This window comes from Chiroxiphia lanceolata, chromosome 7 (genome assembly GCF_009829145.1).
Source record: "Chiroxiphia lanceolata isolate bChiLan1 chromosome 7, bChiLan1.pri, whole genome shotgun sequence".
In the NCBI taxonomy this organism is placed as follows: Eukaryota; Metazoa; Chordata; class Aves; order Passeriformes; family Pipridae; genus Chiroxiphia; species Chiroxiphia lanceolata.
Window position 1 is genome coordinate 19,048,953 of NC_045643.1, and position 23,878 is coordinate 19,072,830.

Consider the following 23,878-nt stretch of genomic DNA (forward strand, 5'->3'; position numbering starts at 1 on the left):
ATCCAAATTGCTGAAATTGTTCTTAGAGTGCATTGCCCAAAATTGCACAGAATGCTCCAGCTGAGGCCTCAGCAACACTGAAGACTGAAAAATAATTAGGTCCTGCATCTGACATACTGCACACTCCTAGTACATCCTGGAATGCAAAATGTCTTTCTGCAACATCATCATGTTGTTGACTAATATTTAGTTTGAAATCCACTTGAACCTTCCTATCCTTCTATCATCATCAGGTTATATTAATATACTCTGTTTTATTTTTGTCATGGGTAGTACCTAATTTCTCTCTGTCTAGTATGAGCTTGTTGCAGTTATACTGTTTCTCACATTAGCTAAATATTTTGGATTCTGATCTGCTTTCCTATGTATTTGCAACCCTCTTCCAGATTTTTTTGCAAATTTTACAAGTTCAGTCCCTGTTTTATTATCCAAGCTGTTCAATGAAAAATTGAATAGAATAGGATGGATGAGAAATCCCTGAAGGATGTTACTGCAGTGCCATCCTACTCTGTCAGGAAACTGTTGATAAATACTGTTTGAGAGAAATACTTAACGACTTGTGTGTCAACTGTTACTTGAATTTGTCTACACCATTTTTTTTGTCGCAGGCAAAATTAATGAGGACCCAACTAAAAGCTTTGTTAAAGTACAGATATCACATTTACTGCTTCCTTCTTATTCAATAGGCCTGCTGCCCTTTCTAGGAAGGAAATTGGAGAAGTTTGACACAATAATGATTCTAAGATTACATTTTAAAATCTTACTACTTAACTGTTTTCTGTCATACTGTTATCTTCGTGCCTATACACTAACTGCCTAATAACCTAGGATAGTATCCCTCAGAGATGGATGAAGTTATTTATGAAAGTTAGGTCAATTGAACTTTATTTCCTAAGACAGGCAGCACTTCCATCCTTTCTAGTCTTCTAGGACCTTCCTTGCACTTAATGAATTCTCAAAAACCCCAAACCAAAACAAAAAACCCCACCACAACCTCCCTTCCCCCTGCATCATCATGCAGAGATTATTTTATCTTTTAAGTGCTCTGGGGTAATTTTTAGCAGATTTTCCTGTGGGAACACAGTTTATATGATCACACGTATGACCAGTCAGACCACACCATGCCTTTTGAACTTGCTGTTCACTCTCCAACTGAACTGGACTGGGTAGGGGTGGTCTCAAAGGTACTACATTTCTATAGATCTTGTGAAAATGGGCAGGTAAATAGAGAGTCTTCCATGGCAACAAGGAACTCAGTGTAAATGAAACCCCGATATCAGGCACTGGAAAACTCACAGAAGAATGTTATGAATATTCCAGCCATAAATTTCAGTCAGACTTTTTGCTCTGGGCTAATGCAAACAGGAGACATAAGGCTACAGGGAGGCAAGCTTTATCCACTGCTTTCTGAACTACGTGTTTAAGTCAGCAGGATTGGAAACTGGCATTTCTTAATATTGCTTAACCCATTCCTTCCCTTTTCTGGTCTGTGTGTCTTGGACTTTAGTAAATTGCTTTGCATGTCAGACGCTAAGATATTTTGTAGCTATGTTAGGCAAAAAAGAGCATTGAATATTTCAGTCTTCTCTGTGTCACATTATTTCCTGCCTTTCAGTTAGATACTGGTTTTGAACCTTTCTTTGTCTGCATTACTTTGTGTATGTGTGTGTGTGTAACCTTTTATTGACTTTTAGGTCCTTTCCTAGATTAACTCATTTTGCCTCTTAGCCTTCATGATTTTTTCCCCCTGTGAGTATACTATTCTTTTAAACTCATTTTTAGTCATTGGTTCTTGTGTTCACTTTTTTGTGTCCTTCCTTCTTGATTTTCACTTAACCAAATAGCTCCTGATGAAGCTTTGCTGCTCTCTTGCAGTGCTTACTTTGTGTCAGGGTAGTCTGCTGCTGTGCCTTTAATACACTTCTTTCAGTAACTGTCAGCTCTCCTATGCTCCCATTTCCTTATGAATTTCTTCCAAAATATCTAGCTACCCATTCATTCCCTAAGCCAAAAAAAATACGCTTTTAGAAGCCCATGCTCTTTCTGTCAGTCCATGCTTTCTTTGGCATCATTAATTTTATTGTTTTGTGATCAGTTTTATATCTTCCACCTTTGTCTTAGCAGGAAGTATTAACTGATGAGCTAAATATGCAAAACTGCCTTTCATCTCCTATTTCCTCAGCTGTCTGAAATCTCTGTACCCTGAAAGAAAGGTTGTTCCAAATCTGCTGACTACAGGGCTGTTATCTTTTTCTTGGAGGTGTGTCTGGACAGAGTAAGGGACAGGACACTGAACTGGGTGGGTATCAGATCAGATGGAGCAAAGCAGCTCCCCTATTCCCAGCACAGAATGGGGCAGCAGACCAGCTGCTGGAAGGGAACAGAGGCAGAGAATTTGTAAATTAGAATACTGTTATTTTAATACCTAATATTTCATCATCTATCAGGCTTATTGTTGATGTTTTGTGGCCAAAATTTGAAGGCCTTATTCAACAACCACCAAAAAAGCAAACCAACAGTGCTAAATTGCTATGACTTTTGCCTGAAAAAAAAGCATCAAGACATGCCCCATTGCTATTAGAAACCACATACAGACATGGCTCTCTGCAAACACTGACTGTCTCTAATGGCTTAAAATCAAAGGCAACAAAATAAGCTCCAGGCAAGACAGATACTTCAGGAAAGGAGATATAAGGTGTAAAGAGTGAGACAGAAGTATGAAAGATGTGTGGAAAAGCAGGAGCTTAAAAAAACATGGAGAGGAAGCCTGGCAGATAAGAGAGGCCTATTTACCTGAGAGCAGCATTGTAAAAGGAATAGTCTGTGTGTAGGAAAAAATTGCAGGGAAGAGAAGACAAGAAGATTGTAAGGAGCATGGGAAGAAAAGAAATATAATAAAATGAAAACAGGTGAGGAAAAAGAAAGTGAATGTTGCATCCATCAGGATGGTTTTTTTAAAATTTTTTCACCAGGGAATATTTAAAATCAAATATTTTTTATTAAAATGACATACACAAGAAGAGACTGTAAAACTGTCCTTGATTCTGACTGGAATGTAGCTAATAATCATAGTAGCTAGAGCTGGAGTCAAGAGGAATATTTCTATAGCAAAAACCCCAAAAAACAAATTCCATTTGATTTTTCTGTTTGGTTTGAAGGGAAGCTGTTTGCAGGCCTCTCGGAGATTTGGAGCAAAAATCATTACAGCAGAGCTGGATCACTGGATCTGACGGATGGTGATGGTATCAAAGGTATAATAAATGCAGTTTATGACAATTACATGTATGATAAAACTAGATCTGTGCTTACATGGTGTTTGTGTCTATTTCTTAAATGTAGGCTTAATGTGATACCATTGTTTTCATTTTAGCTTCTCTGCATTTTGATATACTGGTATATTTAGGGAAGATATTTTTGCTACTGTATTATTTTATGTATGTTTTTGTTACCTTGCAACTCAGAGTTGATAGCAAGTGCTATATTAAAAAAATTATAAAGCATGTAGTGCAATATATAGCTCAAGGAAACAGCTCTAATTCAGTGAGCCTCAAAATAGATTTAATAAAGATCAAAATAAATTCTTCCTATAAAAATGTTATTGCGCTAAATCAGTTTTAGAAAACTTTAACTAAACTTGAAAATTAATGTTTGTACAATTGCAACATTCCTATTTGCTCACAAATAGAAATGCTTTGTGCGAATTAGGTGCAGAAGCTGTTACGATCTGAGATGGTGTTCTATCACAGCAATGAACTTCCTGTCACAGTCACTGGGCATTTTACCTTGTAGTTCTGTCAAAACTGCATTTTGAATCTTCTGAGCTACAGAACACAGACTGGAAGATTCTAGTCATTATCCAAGCCCAGAGTGGCCAGGAGCATGTTGGTCTGATACATGTACTCAGCTGTGTCAAGAGAAGGAAGGACAGAGGAATTTGAGCTACAAACTTCCAGCATTCATCAAGACAGAAAACAGTATTTTCTTCTCCCAAGTTATGTTTTCCCAGCATACTGCATTCCATCTGACCTAGAAATGTCATCAATACATCATTTTGATTATGAAATAATGTAGGCATTTTCTATACAAACTACTGTACCAGTGTGCCTATTTAGTTATAAGAATATTTTTCTACTCTGCTAGTTAAATCAGATTGGCTGCTGGTGTTGGCAAAGTTATAGGGGATGTGTATGTCTTTCTATATATGGGATAGTTGAGTGTATGTGTACACATATTTCTATGTATAAAATTCATAAATATTGGCAAATATACTGGCAAATATACAATGAGGCATACTGTAAGGGCTTATGCTTTAAGAAAATACTGCTATAGGTCTATTATCCAGTGCTAGGATGACAGGGAACTAACAAAGAATTTGAAGCTTTCTTAACAAACAAAACCTCAGTTTCACTGGCATTAAAAATAATTGATGGGCTAAATAAAAGGATATTAACAAGTCTGGGTTGCTCTGCTGTCTTTTGCCAAGGCCAAGAAAAGGTAAAAAGAGGAGACGTAATACCCTTGTTGGGCGTATTTTAGAACTCTTAATCAAAAGTAGTCAATGAAGAAAAGAGATGCCAAAAGCATCTGGAGCAAAAGCCCTAGCGATCTCTGATTTCTGACATTTCCCTGGGTTCTAGCTGATAGAGACTGATTTAAGTTTGGAAGCATATAGTTTAGTACTTTTCCAAGGATGTTGTCATTTATCATAACTCTGGAAAGTCTTGACTTTCATTCCTAAAAGTACAAGCCTGCTAAATCAAGTTCCTCTTCTACCTCTAATTCCTCCAATCATCTTGTGAAGTTGAGGCCTTCCTTCTAATTATTGACATAATTAAAAAATGGTCTTATTTAGAACCCAAATATAAATATATGTTATTCATATAATCAGTTACCTTATGCGGTCAGTCACTGCGCCTCGATATTGCAGCATCTGCTGCTTGCCTGAAACCTAAGCCAGCTAATAGCAAATTGATTTTAGTAAGACATACCCAGTTATTAAGAACATGTATTATTTGATATTATTAGATACATATCTTTCATGAGGACACCAAAATGTATTTGGTGCCTATGAGCAATGAAGGTGAGGGTCTCAGAATAGGGAAAAAACTGTAATGTCTCTGGTCCCACAATCATAGCATATTCTTCCTCAAGAACATCTGGGATAAACTCTGGATTTTACATGTAGTGTTTGAAATTATGTCTTTGTTCTGTAAAGGATATATGTAAAAGTTTTCTAACTGACATCTCACCTGAGCACACAGTTATCTTTATAGACACCATGCAGATGTCTCCAAAAACTCACTCCCGCTGCCATCTTCCTTATTGTCACTATTCATGAATTCCTTTCTTTAAATGCTTTCGTTCACTGTCCACCGGTTAACTTCCCTTAACTTCCTAGAGATTGTGAACTTACTGTGATAAAAGTTTCTTGCACAAATAATTCCAGTGGCAAAGTTGAAAGCTCTAGGAATTTTAATTTTGGGGAATTTCGTTGCTTAGCTTTTTTATTTTTGTAATAAGGAAAACTCATTATGCTTTTCTGTTCCTCAACTGTCCTCAGAGAGTTACTACTGCAATAAACCTTGCTAACTTCCATTTGACACCTTCTTATGAGAAAAAGGCATTTCACTCCTCTCTGTTCTGATCTGAATTTTGAGGTCATCTTCCTTAGAAGTTAGCAAAACTAAATGAGCTTTCTGGGGCTTCAGCTGGAATGAAGTTTTCCCATGTAGGTAGGTGTGTGACACCTTCATCATTATTATCCAGTGCAATCCCACTGAAAGGGGACTTCCTTATATCTATATATCTACTACTTCAAGTTATTCCTAATGTCAATGGTATGCAGTGTTTACATAGGAAAGCTTGATAGCAGACTATTCTGTTCCTAAAAATTAGAAGGCAAAGAGAAAGATTTAATATTTATTATATGTTTTTTAAAGAGTAATACTTACTAAGTACTATTTGAGTTTGATTTAGTTTTGAACATTTTGGGCAGGTGACACTAACTGACTGCTCACCACTGTGAGAGAAAGGTCATCTATCTATTTGGCCACTGGAACATAAAGTTTTATTGCAAAATAAAGACAGGGCATTCAAAGAAAAGCATTATGTACATTTATAATGCTATTTAATAAGGGAAGTATTTTGAAATTTCTGAAAGGTTTTATTGAAGATGTTCTCTTCTGCCATGATACTATTAAATTGGTAACACTGAAGCAATGTGGCTTTCCAAATAAATCAGTGTCAGCTCTAACTCACTAAGAAAGTAGGTTTTCTATGAACTACAGAGGGGAAGTATACCCAGCTCCATGTATTTTTGAAGTTATATAGGTTGTGTCATCTGGAGATGATCTGTATAATTCACACTCTGCTTTCAATCTACATCAACAGCTCACAAAACCAAGACATGCAGCTCTGCTATGTTACAAAAAGTAGACCCAACATGTATTTTGCAGCAAGTACTGTGCTGTCGTGGGGAGTCCTGCAGTACATGCCACTTCCTCTTGGTCCCTTGGTGAGGTGTCTTCTAACACATTACAACATTGCAAAGATCTGATTACTATTCATAGTGTTAATATATGACACCTCAGCATTTTTAAACTGCACGTCTGATAGAAGAAGTAATGAATCGGATCTTCTTCATGTCCTGGTTCCCCTAATCAAAGCAAGTGATGCTTTATTTAAACAGGAAGTCTCAACCCTATTGGTGGAATGACTTCTAGGCAACAGTTTGTAAGCAAAACTGGCAGAAAGAATGCTTACTTATGTATGTTTTTGTAAGGATAGCAGGGGTTTGTATTAAGTAGATGCAAATGGTTATAAACAAAGAGACTAAATTTCTTTAACTAATTGCTTCTTACTTGGCAGATTTTAAAAGCAGCATGCTGCAGCAGAATATACTCATGAGGAAATAAGGTGCATGCTCACTTATGCTATTGTATGGATTGTGGGATTATGAGTATGTCAATTTGGTTTTAACCTCCCAAGAATATTCTATGCCAGCTGCTAAACATTAATATTGCAGTCAGAGTGAACTAGCGCTGTTTTACTTTATGCCCATGTACTGGCAATTTCCTGGTATAATTCGCTTAGGTAAAATCTGAGAAGTTTTCTTTCAGATCAAGTCTTTAAAAACAAGTCTTAGTTGACTTCTCTCTGCCAAAAAAAAAATGTATAGCTGTTACTAAATATATGTCCTAGAACAGACTTGTTTAGCAAGAAAACAAAATAACTTTTACTTAATACCAAATTGCAAAGAAACTTGCAGCTATGCTGTAAATTTGTGGGAGGTGAAGATCTTAGATAATTTGACAGATGTCACTTTAAAAAGAAGATACAGAATTAGTAATATGTGTGTTGTGCACAGAGCTGCAATCCAGCATTAGTAATCTATTCCTGTCATTCTCAAATAGAGGGGAAAGTAGGTTAGTAGATGGCCAGGATGTCTCCACACAGCAACCACAAAATGAGTGCTAAGGCCTGACTGATGAATATATTCTTCATCTATGCAAAATGCAATATATCTGCAACCCTTTATTTTTTTTAAATAATCAAAAGTTATTGTTATACCTAAGTTGCACTTGTAAATTAATAGGTTTTGTTCGAAAACTGACTTTCCATATCTCTCACGTTCTCAGTGATGTTAGTTTTAAGGAAGGAAAAACTGAAAAATGTGTTTACAGTCAGCTAAGTTTTCACTTTAGACTCTAAACTCAAGGCAGAGAGGAACGTTTTCAAAGATGCCCAGGTCTGGGTTGGTGCCTAGCTGCGTGGGTGAGGCGAGTGACTGGTGGTGGGCCTGGCACATGGCTCCTGCCCGACTTCCAGTTCATCTGATGGGAGCTCCTGCTCAAGAAGGCTGGCGAGCAAAGCCCTCTCCCTCGGGACATCAGCTTCTCCCAGGTTCCTCCGACTCTCCGCCGCCACACCATCCTGTCCGGGAAAAGAAAAGCACTGCGTTGCGGCAGGCGCCTGACAGCGCGCGGAGGAGATGCTGCCGAAACACCGCTCATCTGGACCGTGCCGGGAGGCGCCGGCCCAGCGCCTCCGCTGCCGCCCGCACTCCCTGCGGCCGCGGGCTGGGCTGGCCTCGCACGGCAGCACGCCGGGGTGGTGCCGGGCGGCGCGGCCCCGGCCCCGGCAGCCGCGCGTACCGGCTCCGGCCCCGCCGCCGCTCCCGCCCCCGCCGCCCCGCCCCGACAGCACCATGGCCGTGGCGGCGGGGCGCGCGAGAAGGCGCGGCGGCCGGCGCGGAGGCTCGGGCGCGGGCGGACCGTGCCGCCGAGGACACCCGGACGGAGGGGAGCGCCGCGGCCTCGGGGGAGCCGCCTCCGGCTGGGCCGTGGCGGCCGGCGGAGCGCTGCCCGCGGCGCGCAAGGTGGCCGCTGGGCCGGGGGGGAGGTACCGCCGCGGGACGGGCGTGCGCTGGGAGCGGGGTTCAGCCGGGGGGCGGCTGCGGGCCGGCCGGGGCAGGAGCGGGGACAGGGGCCGCCGGCGCGCTAGGGCCGCGCCGCTCAGCGGGGCCGGGGGCAGGTGCGTGCGCGGCGGGCGCCGCTCCCCTCCCGCCGCCCCTGGGCGGCTCCGGCTCGGCTGGGCGCCGGCGGAGCGCGGCGCTCGCTCGGCTCGCGATCGTGTTTGCGCATGACCCCTCCCCGCCTGCGCCCTCCCCTCCCCTCCCCGGCGGCAGCGGCGGCGGCGGGGAAGGTTGGCCTCAGACACAGGCGGCTGCTCGGCGGCGGCGACGCAGTGCAGAGGTGCGGGCAGGTTGAGCTGGCCCCGCGCCCCGTCTCTCCCGCGCCCCGCCTGCCTCCGGAGCTCGCTCCCTGCCGGCGGCCTCCGCGCGCCGGTGTCGGGCCGGCCCCCCGGCCATGAGCGCGGCGCTGGGTGTCCCCCCGCCGCGCCGCCTCCCCCGCCGCCCCCGGCGGCTGCCGGGCTCCAGGAAAGTAGCTTGATGAGTGTCCAAAGTAGCAGTGGAAGTTTGGAGGGGCCGCCATCTTGGTCCCGGCTCTCCACGTCCCCACCGAGCCTGCAGGGCTGCTCCGCGGCAGCGGCGGCCTCCCAGCTGCACGGCGCGCCGCCCGGCAAGGCGCCCAAGGAAGGTAACGAGCGCGCCGCGGGGCCGCGCGGGGGGCCCGGTTCTCGGGGAGGGGCCCGGTGGCCGCCGCCGGAGGTCGGTCCCGGGCTGGCGGGGAGCGGCGGCGAGAGAGGTCGGTACCCCCGGTGGCGGTGCGGGGTCAGCGCTGGGCCCGGCGGCGGTGAGCGGAGCCTCGGGCGCTGGGCGAGGGGGCCCCGCCGTCCCCGCCCGCTCGTCAGCGCGGCGGCGCCTCGTTGTTCCCCCCCGCGCCGGGCCGCGCAGCGGGACCGGCCGCGCTCCCTCCGTTCCCGGGCCGGCCGCCGCCGCTCCCGGCTCGGGCGGCCGCTCGCCGCGTCCTCCCCGAAATAGGCTCCCCTCCGCCAGCCGCCAAGTAGAAGTGCTGCGCCGGAGGATGCGGCTGTTGTCGCTGGAGGGAGTCGGGCACTTTTGGCATCATGGAGGTGGGAAGGAGAGAGGGGCCGACACCGGAGGTTCGTCCCCGTGGGGAAGTCGCCCTCGGGGGCGGCCGGTTTTGCGGCCAGAAGTGACAGGGCGCCTTGCGGCCGCCACGGAATGACTGCAACTTTCTCCTGTCCTCCATCACGCCTTCGATGATAATATTTTTCTCCTCCCTCCCCTGCTCCTCCCCTCTTGTGTTACACCGACAGCGACAGCAGGGTGTTGTGGGTGTTTGCAGGGAATATCTGTATGAAGGTTATGAGCAAACAAGTCCCTTCGCTATTCCCTTTCGGGTATTGTCTGCTTTTCCTCCTTGTGTTGAAATGTGTTGCCACAAGATGTAGCAGTTATACAGCTAGTGAATTGCTCGGCGCTTTTAGCTAAAATAACTACTTGCTGAACGCCGGTTAGTGGCGGAGGAGAACTTTTATGCACAGATATTTGCATACCGAGCAGTTGTATAATTTTACTTGATTTGCCCCAGTTTAATGATTACCGTGTAGCGTTTCTTGCAGCATCTGCAAAACGTCATTGCCCAAGCAGGAAACTTGCTAACTTAAAATAGAAATAATATCAAAGACGGGGAGTCTTTGTTTTTCAGGTCTTCCTGTAGCCACTTGCTTGCTTGCTTTTCGGGTTTTGTTGGGGTTTTTTAGGTTGATAAGCGATGTAAGGACGTGGTAACAGGGATTCGACATCCTGAAAACGTATAATGCAGTCCGGTTTCTCCCATTTTCCACGCCAGTAGTTGTCAGACTTGTATCACTCGGTGTCACTTTTGCACACGCTCCTGCAGGTAGATTGACATGAAATGCTCTAGAAAATACCTGGGAAGGAATTATGGTATATGTTAAAGATGCTGAGTAAAGTGGCAGGCATTTTGTGCTCGTCTTCTCTGGGAAACTGAAGCTCTTAGAAAAACGACAACCACCAGCCAAATTCATAGTTTTGAGTTTACTGAGAGTAGGTTTCTTCGGTGTTGCAACTCTTGTTATGAATATGCGTGCATATAATATGTATACATAGGATATTTTTGGGTGTATTCAAATACTTGCTGTACAAGCTTGAAATTACTATTGCAACATAAATTACGTATCTGTTTATTTTAACAAAAAATGGTGATCCATGACTACCTCTATTTAGACAAGGAAAAACATTTTTTTGTGAAATTAATTTTTAACGTGATGATAATGATGCTTCTTACAGTTTTCTTTCTTATGGCTCATGCTGTTGGGTTTTTCTGGGTACCGTAATTTACATCCTCTGATACAGGTTCAGGGGTTACAGAGTGATTAAAACCTTGGTGTTTGCTTGGTACTATAATGTGCTGTATTTGCACGGTGTTCCTGGGTCACATTACTTGTATGTTCTCACTAGGTAGCTCTGTTTGAAAATCAGCGTAAGCTGCCAGCCATGCTTGGGTTTATGTTTTGCGTTCATGCTCGTGGGATGTTATCAGCACAGCTTACTTTGTGTATGTACATTTTACAGTTAAGTGTCTTGCCTGAAAGCAGTAGGCTCTGAAATATAAACACGTCAGTATGTTCATAGACACTGGCTTGTGTATGTGAAAGAATGATATTGGATCAAACTAATAAGCGTGCAAAATTTGCAGTGCAGTGTGTTTATAGGAGCCTGTGCCATCATCAATTCTGAACTTGTGACACCTTGTGATGTTAGTGGAGGTTATGAGTTTTGGAGCAGTGCGCAGGGCTGCCGGCCCATACTGGATCAGCTGCATCACTGCTAATGCCTCAAAACCTGGGCCTGTTTTGAGTGGGTAATATTTACAGATACAGTACGCTTGGCGCTTGGGCAGAGCTTGTCGTCCGGCCTGGTCTTCTCATTTGTGGATTCAAATCCCTTTGGTTGGCTTTTGTGAGAGTTATGTTCATATTGCCTTCAGATATGCAGGCCTTCACTGAGTGTATCGCGCGTGCCGTGGTTAATTTGACCTCACCTGTGATCCACTGTGAAGGTTTGGTATGAGCCCACCTGTCTCATATGGACATTTAAAGGTTCTGGTTTATTAAGAACGGAAACCCCCAGCACCCTGATTTAGGATGTCCCAAAAATATTCTCTGAATATGTCATAAGGAAAAAGCAAAAAGAAAAGCTCACATATATGTAACTATTGCACAAAGTTATTTGAAAAAAATAATTGCAATGCTGTGCCACTATCAAAAGAGACTACTTGGAAAATACGGGTGAAAATAGAGAAAATAATACTTTAGAAATATTTCAGTCTTTTAAAACGTGCTGCAACGTTGCAGCAACGTTTTCTATTGGATGTTATCTTCTGTGTCTTTACTTAGAGTGGCATTATTGCTTAGCTGTATTGATTTGAATATATGTTTTAAGGTTTTAAAATGAAAGCAATGTGATGGACTTGAACACAATAACATCTGTACACTTTTATTGTATAAGAACTGTCCCTTGTTTGCATTTTAGTATAGCTTCTAAATGCCTTTCATTCTGTCAATTGTTGTACATGCCTATGACTTATTTGTGGTATATGTGGTCACCTATTCAAGAGTCTGCAATAGATGCTATCAGGAATTTAGGAGGACTGTTATGCAGTATTATTTTACATACTGTATGTTTGATTCTGTAGATAAATCTTGTGCCATAGTTCACGTAATTGCAGTCACTCAACTTCCTGTTTGAAGTTTCTTGACTTTTGTCTGCTTTATGTGTGTAACTGAAAACACCAAAGCACATAGCTGGAAAGTGCTGTTTCTTAAAAGGGGAATGTTCAGGCCATTGCTGACAAGGCAGAGTCAGAAGAGATTTCACAGATGGGTTTAGGGACTGTAAAGGTCACCTAGTTCCAACCCCTCTGCCATGGGCAGGGACACCTTCCACTAGACCAGGTTGCTCAAAGCCCTGTCCAGCCTGGCCTTGAACACTTCAGAGATGGGGCAGCCACAATTACCAGAGGGTCAGCCTGTTCCAGAGTCTCACCACTCTCACAGTAAATAATTTCTTCCTAATATCTGATCTAAACCTACTTTCAGTTTAAAGCCATTGTCTCTTGTCCTGTCCCTCCATGTAAATGTATCTGTCCAGCTTTCTTGTTGGCCCCTTAAGGTCCTGGAGGGCTACTCTAAGGTGTCCCCAGAGCTTTCTCTTCTGCAGGTTGAACAGCCCCAACTCTTTCAGCCTGTCTTCATAGTAGAGGTGCTCCAGCCCTCTCAGCATCTTCGTGACCTTCCTCTGGACTCCTCCAGCAGATCCACATCCTTATGTTGAGGCCCCTGAGCTGAACACAGCTCTCCAGGTAGGGTCTCAGCAGAGTGGAGTAGAGGGGCAGAATCACCTCCTTCAACCTGTTGGCCACACTGTTTTGATGCAGCCCAGGACATGGTTGGCTCACTGGGCAGTGCTGTAGTATCTGGCAATCAAGCATAATGCTTTGTAAATTATTTTTTGTGTGTGCTGTTGGCTTTCAGCACTTCACTAAAAGCAAAATAGAATGCCAAATAGAACTTTGAATTACTGCAACAGGAATGCTAATTTCAGTTTTCAAATTTGAACCCAAATTGATATATGATGGCAAAGTGGTAAATAAACTTATGACATGTATTTGACAGTCTTTGAAGAACTAATGTTGTAGGTATAGCAAATTTTGTTGCTAACATTTTTTTTCCTAAAGTTTGATAAATGTCTCATGTTTGTCTTTATTGTTACCTAAATTGGGATGGTGGTTGTCTTTCTGAGCATAAAGGTACAGTTTATTTCCTCCTTAAGTTTTCAGTCTAGAAAATGTTTCTAGGTGTCAGGTTATGTCCCCTATGCTACGTACAATGTATTAGTCCATCGACATGAAAGCTACCTGAACCTTATTAAAACTTCCAGGGTTGTTGTTTTCTGTTGTTTGCTTGTAGTATAAAACCTCAGCTGCTTTATTTGCTTTATGAGTAAGTTCTTAGTAAGTTGTTTTTTATTTTTCAACTGTAGATTGAACATTTTATGAATTTGGCCAGTTTATAGAGGAGCAGACAAGAATGGGAACACTTTCAATTTAAAAATGGTGGTATATTTTTACTCAGAATGAGCAAAGCAATCATAAAAGGTTATTTAGGCTGGCTGTAGCATGTTGCATGTTGTGTGAGACCTAATGTTGTGCTGCTAGTGATACACAGAAATTCTAGCTTCTGCCTCTCTTGAAGATGAGTTTCTCATGATAAGATGATGCTTATGCCAGATTCTTACAAGATCTTGTAGCATGTCCAAATAAGAAATGGGAAAAGATGACCTTTTTTAATATGGATCCTTGTTTGAATCTGGTTTTCTATAAGGCCGTGCTGTAGCGAATAGAGCAAATTAGTACTTGGCTGATTGTTTTCTTTTAATTCTGTTTTAAGCTGCCTAGAATGGAATTTCCCATTAACCTATTCCATTTTAAATGGAGAGAGAATTGATATCTTCAAGGACAGGCTATATTTATTTATTATTATCTCCATTCAAATAAAAAGCTTGCTATTTCTCTCATTCTTTTTTTCCCTATATGTTTTCTTCTTGTTTGCCTTTTCTTTCAGCAAGTAATTTTTTTTTCTTAATCAAACTGAAGTAAACTTGCTTATTAGTAATAACTGTGGTCTGCAATTAGTCTTTAGTCTTGACATTTCTTTGGATTTTCTTAGAGCCTGGTAATCCTAAATGATTGCAAAATACTGTTGGGACTCCTGAGAAAGACTACTTTATATATATGCATCATATATATATTCTATAGAATTTTGCTACCTTAAGAATTGAGATTATGGAAATATGACAAGCTTAAATAATCCTTTATACTTTTTGTATTCTTGGTATAAGGTTGTGTTTTGAAGTAGTACTTGCACTTTAATCCCATACTAAATTTTTTGCTCCCATGCTGAGATTTTTACACAAGAAAAAATGCTGAAGTTAGTAAATTGTGTTTATGAAGTAGAGTATTTCCTGAACTGTAGCTAAAAAGCATAAAAGCACACAAGTGGGAGGAAGAAAAGCTTTGTATTTATGAACTTCCTTCTGTTTGGCTTGGTGTGTTTCAGCTGTAAAATAGGAAAAGGGAAATTTAGTTTGCCGGGTTGCTCTGAGTGGATATTAAGGTGGGTAGGGGAAGAAGAGTGGTCAGGGTTTCTGTTGAGAATGCCAGTACTTCAGTTGTGATCGTTGGAGAGCAGTTAAACAGAAGCTGGCTGCCATAATAGAACCCAGTTTTTTCATGAGGGCTTGCAAGTGGAAAACTCCTAATAGTAGCTGAAGATAACAAGGAAGGAGTACTGCACTTTATCACTTTAGGTTCAGTACTTAATGATCGAGTTCTATAGCAGTAGGGAAGTGTTAGCGAGTATCAGAAGGTATTTTGGATCCTACATTTCCTATCATCATGACTCCATCCTTATTGAGATACTCCGTTTGGGATAGGAAGTAAGGGTCTACTTCCTTCCCAGTCACCTTCTCTCTGGAGGTCTTACTCCTTTCTTTCATTCCTGAGCAGAATGCTGGGATATGCCAACAGAAAAGTCCTGGCAACCAACCTTTCCCTGGTGAGGATGTGGTAGGTGGCAGGAACATTAAAGCTTGTAAGCTTTAATCCACCTCAGTCAAACTTAGTCTCAGAAGAATGGAGCAGAAGGTCCTAAATGAGGTTGGACATGCTGAAGATGCTGGGGGAAGGCTGGGACTGTGCGAGCCTTTGGGGTCAGTCCATGCTGGAGGGATTGACTGAAATCAGAGTGACTGTATTACTAATTTTAATCATGACTTATATCAGTGAGCAGGAAACCCTGATTAAATAATTGTTTTTAATTTTATTTTGCATTTGTGCTTAATTATTTTTCCTAAAGAAAAGTTGATTCTAATTGGTCTAATTTGATCATACCTCTTGCTAGGCGGGAGGATACACATCTATATGCATTTATTTAGGTAGTTATGCAGCTTAGATTCTTAATGTTTAAGAAACATAATTCCCCATGCTTTAGACATCTTTTAGCTTACTTTGTTAGCTAAGTAAAATGAATCCTAATTGTGCTACATACATAGAAGAAACAAATATATCCAAATGTGTTTTGCATTTAAACCAGATTAAGTAGAATTGTCTGTTGTTTGTAAAATGAGTCATTTTTTTTCTGGTCGCTGTGCCTTGTGAGATTTGGAGTTAATAGATCAAATCCAGTCACCATTCCTTCTTGTTCATCATTTGGAAAAGAAAGCCAGCCTTTCCTCCTTTCTGAATTGTCAGTTGCTCTTTAGCAGCTCTGAACCAACTGTTGAAATGGTTGAACAAATGAAAATGGCAGTAGTTGTTGCCGGTGAAAGCTGATCGAGTGCTTCAGAACTCTGATTCAGGCGGCTCACCAGCAGCTTCCCATGATGTGATGGTTTGGCTGCCAGCAGAGCATTAAAGTTTATAACATTTGGATGTGTTTTTCCCTTGTACGAATTTAATAGATCATAAACTTTAAACCTCACTGTAGATTCTTATCGCTCCAAGCTTAGCTTAAACATTTAATGCTGCAGTGTATTTTTAAAATACACAAATAAGAAAAATTATCCACGCTGTGCTCAATAGCTTTAGCTGGAGAGGCTCCGAGGCTGACAGTGTCCTCCAAGGATTTAGAGGGAAAACTAGGGGTTGTTGAGTGGCTACACGACTGTGATGGGAATCTGGTCAATTTAGAGTGGGAAAGTTAATTTACTGGAGCTTTTACGTAAAACAGAACATCAGAGAGGAGGTTGGTATTCCCTAGGACCACCTCTGCTTGCTGAGAGGTGGCAGCAGGAGCATTAAGCAATGTATCTTGCCTGACCATATCTGCACAGTTTTAGGTGGTGGAAACTTAAAGGCTACAGTGCTTTCTTTATAATGTCCTTAAGAACAAAGCACTCTGTACTTCAGATTTTAAGAAATGAGAATGGTGGTAAGACACTCGAGTGCCTTTTACAGGAAATAAAGCCTGACCATAATTATTTGGGGAATTGGCAAGTACTAGATTCCCTTTCTATGGACTTCTAATAGATCTATACTTGTAAGAGAAAGAAAAAAATATTTTTTTTGAGGAATAACAGGAAATCCTGATGCTTTTAGAAAAATCTGTTGTATGATGCACCCAACCTTTTGGCTGTTTAATTTTCAACTGTACCTTGAGCTGAAAGCATTTAGATACTTCAATCACCGTGTCTTGCAGCTGTAGCTTTTGGTGGATTGCAAATTTTTTTTCTTTTTTGTAAGTAATAGAACTTCTAAACTATATGCTTAAGGGCAACAAATTGGAAAGTAATGCTACAAATAAATATATAAGTTACTTTTCATAAGTCCTGCAAGTCTGAAAGAATATAATTTAGATGCTGATCTTCAGTCTCTGGGTCTCTGACACCCTTGGGATCATGTAGATTTAACAGCAGAGGTATTTCCCATTTCTGTTCTCCGCTATGGAACTCATTGGCCTCTTGATTCTATGGAGACAGATTCAGATGATGCTACAAGCAGGATTTGTGATACTTCTTTTTTTCACTCCTGTGGCTTAGACTAATCAGGCTGGTACACTGCATAGCTGTATTTGGTAAATATTGTTTTTTGTAGTTAATACTTGTTCTCACGTAGGTTCCATGTTTTGTCCTAAATTTTGCAGCAGTACTTTAGCCAATTTTTTAATGTGTGCACACTAATGCCCTCTTTCTGGCTAGTTTTGTCCTCAGGGACGTTATAGCCTTTGTTATTTCTTAGGTTATTCCTAGTAAAAGTGGTGAGAAAAGTAATGTCCTTTAATAAGTTGATAGTTTCATTATAAAGCAATTGAAAATAAAATCCACACATTATTAATAATATTCATTTCAACATCAGTAGAATGTCCAAGAGTGGTGATATCTAGGGAGTGTGATTATCTTCTTAAAGTGATTTTTTAAACTATGATAATGGTGATTATAAAGAGTAGTTTTGTCAGTATTACTAGATTTTTTTGTTTGTTTTTTTTTTTTTTTGTTTGTTTGTTTGGTTTTTTGGGGGTTTTTTTTGCAAATCAGTTATTCCTTGAACTGGTGGCTGTTTGGGAGGGGTTGCTGTGTCTTTGATACATGTTTTAAAAACTTTTTGATTATTAATGTTGCATTTTAGTTTCAGTAGTTTTATTCACAGTACTGAACTATGATAAGAGGCTCTCTTGTAAGTTTTCTACAGACTTTAACTTCAAATAATGTAGAGTAATTGTTGTTATAGTACCTTTTTTTTTTTTAGTATTATGAAGGATTATTATGAGGAGTGGGATTTTAGTATTTCGGTTACCATAGGATTCAAATAGAAGCAGTTCCTGGAGATGCAGGTTTAAAATTTTTAAATGAGATTTTGAAAACACTTTTGCTGTGCATGGTATTGCCTCCGTATGTGATTGCTTTTTTGAAGTTCATTGCTTATTTAATTTACTTATCAGATTACATATTGCCTCTTTATAATTAAATTGTATTGTTAAGTGATTGTGATACAAATAATGCCTAAGAGGAGTTACATCAGTATTCAAACTAGGAAAGACAAGTATCATGTTGGTCCTCCTTGTTAGATGGTATTTTGTATTCTCCATCCATAGATGATATTTTTTCAGTTGCTTGTTTGATACATGCTTACATGTCCAGAACGTGCAAGTGGTTAGTATTAGGGAAGAGGCAATTTTACATGTCCTGCATGTACGCACTTTTATATGTACACAAAATGTATATATTTTGTTTTGTTATTAGGAATACTGATGTTGTGGTTAGGACCCTGCATTCCCCAAAGCAGTCTCTTAAACAAGCTAAGCTTACACAAAGTTTTCAACTGCTTGTTAGTAAAAATGTTCTAATTTTCTGTTGTTTCTTATTACATACTTCTTAAAAACTTGCTTTATTTTTTCAAATTTGTAATTTTGTTAAACCTGATGACTATTGCAGATGTTACAAAATTTGGCAGCTGGATTAATCATGCCAGTTTTGCCATATCGTGAATTTTAGCTTTTCATATTGCAGTTCACTTTTAAACAGATGAACAGAAACATGTAGAGTTCACAACAGCCTAGTTGTGTGTTAGATTATATATTAATATTGTATTTCTTGTATTTTATCTCTATTTGTTATACTTGCAACATATATAATAATTTGGGTATGAAATATTGAAGCAACGACAGTGAAATAATTTCCAGTAAATTACCTTAATAGCAATGGGTTTTGGGTTTTTTCCCCCTCTGTATCGTGTAATTGAAAGTTGACCTGATTTGTTCTCCTGGCTAAATCACGTGTTGTTCTCTTGGAGCCTTTCACTTGTTTTTTTTTCTTCTAGAGAAGTGCAACCAGCAGGCACCAGTCTCTGCCAGCATCTAACACTACCTTCCTGCTTTTTTCCTTAAATCTTTTTCTTTAAGTTTGAAAAAAAAAAAAAAAGGAAAGAACCCGCTATTTTTACTTTTTTGTTGTTATTCTTGTGGTTTTGGAATTCCATTGTTCTAAGGGAAGCAAGTGATGAGGCAGCAGCACCAGTGACTGTCAGAAGTTTCAGAATTTGGCAGTGTGCCACCATCCCTGCTGTCTCTGGGTGGGGTGTGTGCTCTCTCCTAGATCAGGTCGCTCAACCTGCCTCCTCCCACTGCCAGTTTCCCTTCGTGACTGGTGCTGGGCCGCAAGGGTGACCTCCAGTCTCATCCTGCTCCTCTGCTTCCCCTTTGCTTCTCTAAACAGTGGTGCCCCTGCCCAGCTTTTATTTGTTTCTGCTGTTAATATTACTGGAGGGAGGACAGTCTTAGATAAAGGGAATGGGTCGATGGGGTAGGAGCGGGAGCCTGCCGGATATTTGATCTCCCATCTTCCGCTGGAGGTGCGTTGGGTGACACACTTGCGAGTCTCTCCTCCTGTATCCCATGGCACATCACCATGTGGGAGCTCTCCCGCTGTAGTGCTGACAGCAAGGGTGAGTGCTTCATGCAGTTAGGAGTTCACAACCACAGGTGCTTGTGTCTGGAAAGACTGGAGAGGAATGTTGGTTTATCTCAAGTGTCAAATCTAGTTTTAAGATTGTTGTGGGTAATGGTCCAAATTTTGGAGAAATAACAGATTTTGTTAGTATTTTATTCAGTCTTCAGTAATGGAAATTCCCCATACTTTTTAGGTTTAAGTCAAGACAGGTTATTAGAAATGCTTTGAGTCATTGAATCTATTGAGTTTGTTGTGTCAGTGATCCAAAGGTAGTGAGTGAAAAAATTTATTTCTGAAAAAATAAGACATTTTTAGTAGGAGTTTTTTCATTTGGTAAATAACCATGTTAGCATGTAATACTTGCAGAACAATATTTTATTATGTGAAAGCAGTGAATTAGTGTTTCAAGTAACTACTGGTGTGACTAGCTATTAGGGATATAAAGGGTTTCATTAGAGACTAAACTGATTTTATTTTAATAGTTACACCAAAACCTGCCTGGTGTACTCAGTTGACATTTGCTACCTTGTATTTAGAAGTTTTCCTGTGTGTAGACACTATCACGTGTCCATATTTCCTGTGGCAATGCAGTAACCTCAAGGATGTGGCTGCCACCTCTGCGGGCACATGGTGTGTGTCAACCCTGCTGGCGGCGGTGGCTCCCACTGGGCACGGGCAGGATGAGGAGGGTGGCCTCCCAACTCAGCTGCTTGTGCTTCTGGGGAACTGCTGTTAGTGAAACTTCCTCCTTACTGATGTATTTTTATTGCTGCTTTGAGTAGTGCTTGTGTTTTTGTCACTGAGATAGCCACTAAAGCAGCCGGCTGAGGTGGGGGTGTGGTGTGTGTGTCAGGTACCCTCATGCACCTGGAGACTCATCAGGGCCTTTGCCGTGTCTGACTGTAAAGGCCCTGGTCTCATTTGGACTGTTTGCCTTTTCTCACTGATAGTGGTAAGCCTGGTTTGGTTCTGGATCCTCTATTAAGTCCATCATAGGTTTGGTGATAGATGTATTCAGTTCTATAACATTTTCCGTGTGGTTAATAGATACCCTAAAGTCAGGAGCGTGGATAAGTTGTGTTAAATGTGCATCCCGATTTGTCAGCTGTTAGTAAAGTGTGCTGCTGCCTCCTGGTAGCACGGTCTGTTCTGTCTCTCTCAAATCAGCTGCAGGAAGTAGGCTCCATGAAACCCACTTTAACCATCCAAGGAATTTCATGGTCCTTCCCTGCCTCTGGTGTGAGCTATTTTAAGGAGAAATCCTGCTCTATCATCTTGGGGAGGGGATGTTGAATCACACTTGTTTTTGTTTAAATTATGCTTGCAGTGGTCCACAGAAGGCAGTATAACGTCCTTATCCTTTAAGAAGGAAAGGGCAATAAGTACTAGGAGTGTTCAGGTGCTTCCACATGGTGCATGATGCTAATTACACAGAAGTATTTTTACTGGTGTCTTGAAGTATGTTTTGAATATATACCTGACAATATAATTTTGGTTTTCAGTTTGCAGTATCAAAGGCTTATAACTGCTCTTTCCAATTTCTGGTTGCCCTCAGGGCTTTAACTGCATTTACGTTATGAAATTTTATTCACATGATTGCAGACTTTGTTCTATGAGGTTCACTTAGCCAGCGAGATGGACACTTCTTAGGAGGGGACGGTGTTGAAAGGAGTGAGAATTCCTTCTGTTTTTTTCTAAAACTTGAATGAAAGTGATAGTATAGCAGAAAAGAAAGCTGGTTTAAAATTAGGCAATGAACGCTGGATAGGAGAAACGCCTGTAATGCAAATTTCTTTAATGATAATGCTGAGCAACACTAAAACTGAATTTTTGACAGATGATTACATAGGATGTTTCTTTGTGTGTGAACCAGGCGGATTCTGAGTTTTTAAAAATGTTCAGTACTCAAAGTTGCAACTGAATTCAATGTATGCTCCTAGTATCAACAGGCTTTGTAGCTGTGCTGTAGAAAGAAGGAGTAAAAAGTTTGAAATACTTTTCCCACGTAGCCTTAAATTTGATTTTTTGCTGATTCACATGTCTTTCATACAAGTCTCACTTTTTCTCTGCCTGTAGAATGGGAGCAATGCTGCAAGGTCCCAGGAAAATGTAGGTGTAGTCATTAGCAAGTCAGCTTTGTGTGTGTGTAATTTGTGTAGTCATGTTCTGAGAGGCTCCTCCCCATAGGGGACTTTAAAGAAATGAGTTTCTTCCCCTATGCAGTGAAGTTTGGATTGTCTTATCAGTTCAGAGGCTACTGTTTGAGTTGTAAATTAAAAAAACCCAACAATCAAAACCAAAAACCCCGCAAAAACCTAAGGAACAGTATCTAGGTGTCTGATTCTCTGAGCACCACCTAGGCAGGGTGCCTCCAAGAGGAAACCATCTCGCAGGTAACACGATCTGCTCAGCACAGGGGACAGGATCCCTGATACATGAGCTGTCTGGTGGTGTGGTGGTTTCTGGTGGATCTTGTGATTCTGGAGTCTAAATCTCTTAGCTAAGTTATTTCTGTTTCATTTTTTTTGTAGTTTCTATGCTGAGTGAGCCATACAGTTATTTTGAAAGGAGGAAATTGATGGTGTTATTTGAGGTTAATATCTTTTCCTTAAAATGGTTAAAAAATAGTTCAAATCCCAAAATATTTAATGAATCTTATAATTACAATTAGTGGTGAATTCACTGTTCCAGTTTAATCTTAGATGTGTAATGAGGTTGTTTGCATGTTTGATGTTAAAACTATATGGAGGTTGAAATTTTAGTTGATCACAATGTAGTGAATGAAATAGATTAATATATTTGTAAAGACTCTGGATTTTATTTTTTTTTTAAATTTCTTATTTGTAACATATTCCTTGCCATGTAATGGCAAGAACAATATAGGTTAAGATTTATGTACTGTGGTCAGCCATTTATGTCCTGTGTGCTTTGGGGAGCAGAACACTTGCCTTGAGGGTCAGTGGGCTGGCTGTGCTTGGGAGATTTTGAAGATCATGGGGATAGAAATGGCAGTAGGAGCTACAGAATTAAGGAGATTAGGAAATTCAGGGAATTAACAGCTGAAACACACTTCTATTGACACAAATACAGCTTTCAAATACTAAATGACTGGTATTGTAACTCAGAAAAATAAGATAAATTTATTCTATTAAATTTTTGAGGGGGTTTGGGCTGCCTTTCTACTCTATGGATAACTTAAAAAAATTATTTGGGGAAAAGCTGCACAACTTATATTTCTTCCTTCATAGTTTACTTTTTCTGAGGAGCAGGGGTGAGAACGAAAAGCCCCGTGGTAAGAGACATTGCTTGCTCTCTTCCTGCTCTCTAGGTGACCTCCGCTTTTAACTTCTTTTCCACTCCTTTCTCAGATATCAGAAACTACTGTTTATTTTTGATATGTGCAAGAGGCCTGTGCCATTTTAAATTCTTGCAGAACAGCCATTTCGTGGACTGAGGCGTTTAGAGCTCTCAGTTTGTTTCCTTATAACTGAATGCAGCAAATGAAATTTGCTGTACTTTCTGGCATCTGTCTGTGTAGATGTTTCTTCTTCAGGACTGCTCCTTGCTTTTAGTCCTTTTCATCATGGAAATGAATGGAGGGATGGAATGTAGCAAGCTTTTGTTCAGCATGGGATACAGTTTTTGAGAGTATCACAAAACTGGTGTTATCTTGTGACCTGTTAAGTCTGCATCACCCACATGTGACCCATGAACTTGCAATGTGCTTCTCCCTGCTTGCTACCTCTTCCCCAAGGGGACAGGGAGCATCTGGTTTTGCAGCTGAAATGGGCAAATTCTGCTGCTCTCTTTCTGTTTGGATACCTTTTACAGAGCTGTCTGGAAGCAACAGTAATTGCTGCAGATTTCCCTACATAGATGGAAAGGAAATTGGTAGAGATAGGCAGGCAGCACGTCACCTGCATATGTGCAGCCCAGGCTGTTAGTTTTTATCTCTCTTGACATAACGTTGTGTTCAAGGCAGATGTTTGCTACCTAGACAGGCAGTCTTTTAGTGTTCTGCCACAGATGTCTTGTGTAACTTTGTCCAAGATGATAGGTACTTTCTGTAAAATATAAATAGGCTTTTCTTACCTTATAGGGCGATAGTAAGCGTAAACTTGTCTGTGTATTGTGTATTTGTTTATTGATCAGAGTGGGAGTAGTACAGTATAATACATCAACACTGATACTGCTCAATGGGACACTAGCGAGGACTTTTTTATTTTTGATTGACAAAGGCAACCCAAAGGGGCACCATCATATTTTCTTTTAACCTTTCTTCTAACTTGGTAGCATATGGTTATGAAACAATGCATTTACTGTTGTTTTTTCTTAACCAGAACATTGTTTTTAACTCTGAAGAAAGAAAAGTTATTGCTTTTGACCTTACAACTGTGTAATAAATCATTCCTTTCCAGAAGAAAG

At 41.1% G+C, this 23,878-nt stretch overlaps 1 protein-coding gene across 3 annotated transcripts in view; it reads left to right on the forward strand.

Annotated features, from left to right (window-relative positions):
• The first annotated feature begins 8,314 nt into the window (after positions 1-8,314).
• Positions 8,315-23,878, forward strand: part of TLK1 (tousled like kinase 1) — a 68,879-nt gene continuing 53,315 nt past the window's right edge. The window contains exon 1 of one of the 3 annotated variants that reach the window (XM_032692538.1): positions 8,315-8,377. Coding sequence is in view for 1 of the 3 variants with exons in the window: in XM_032692536.1 (XP_032548427.1) it covers positions 8,951-9,098 (148 nt within the window). In the remaining 2 variants the exon portion in view is untranslated. Of the gene's footprint in view, positions 8,378-8,799; positions 9,099-14,771; positions 14,878-23,878 lie in introns of those variants that run through there. The other 2 variants (XM_032692536.1, XM_032692537.1) reach the window with 2 other exon arrangements.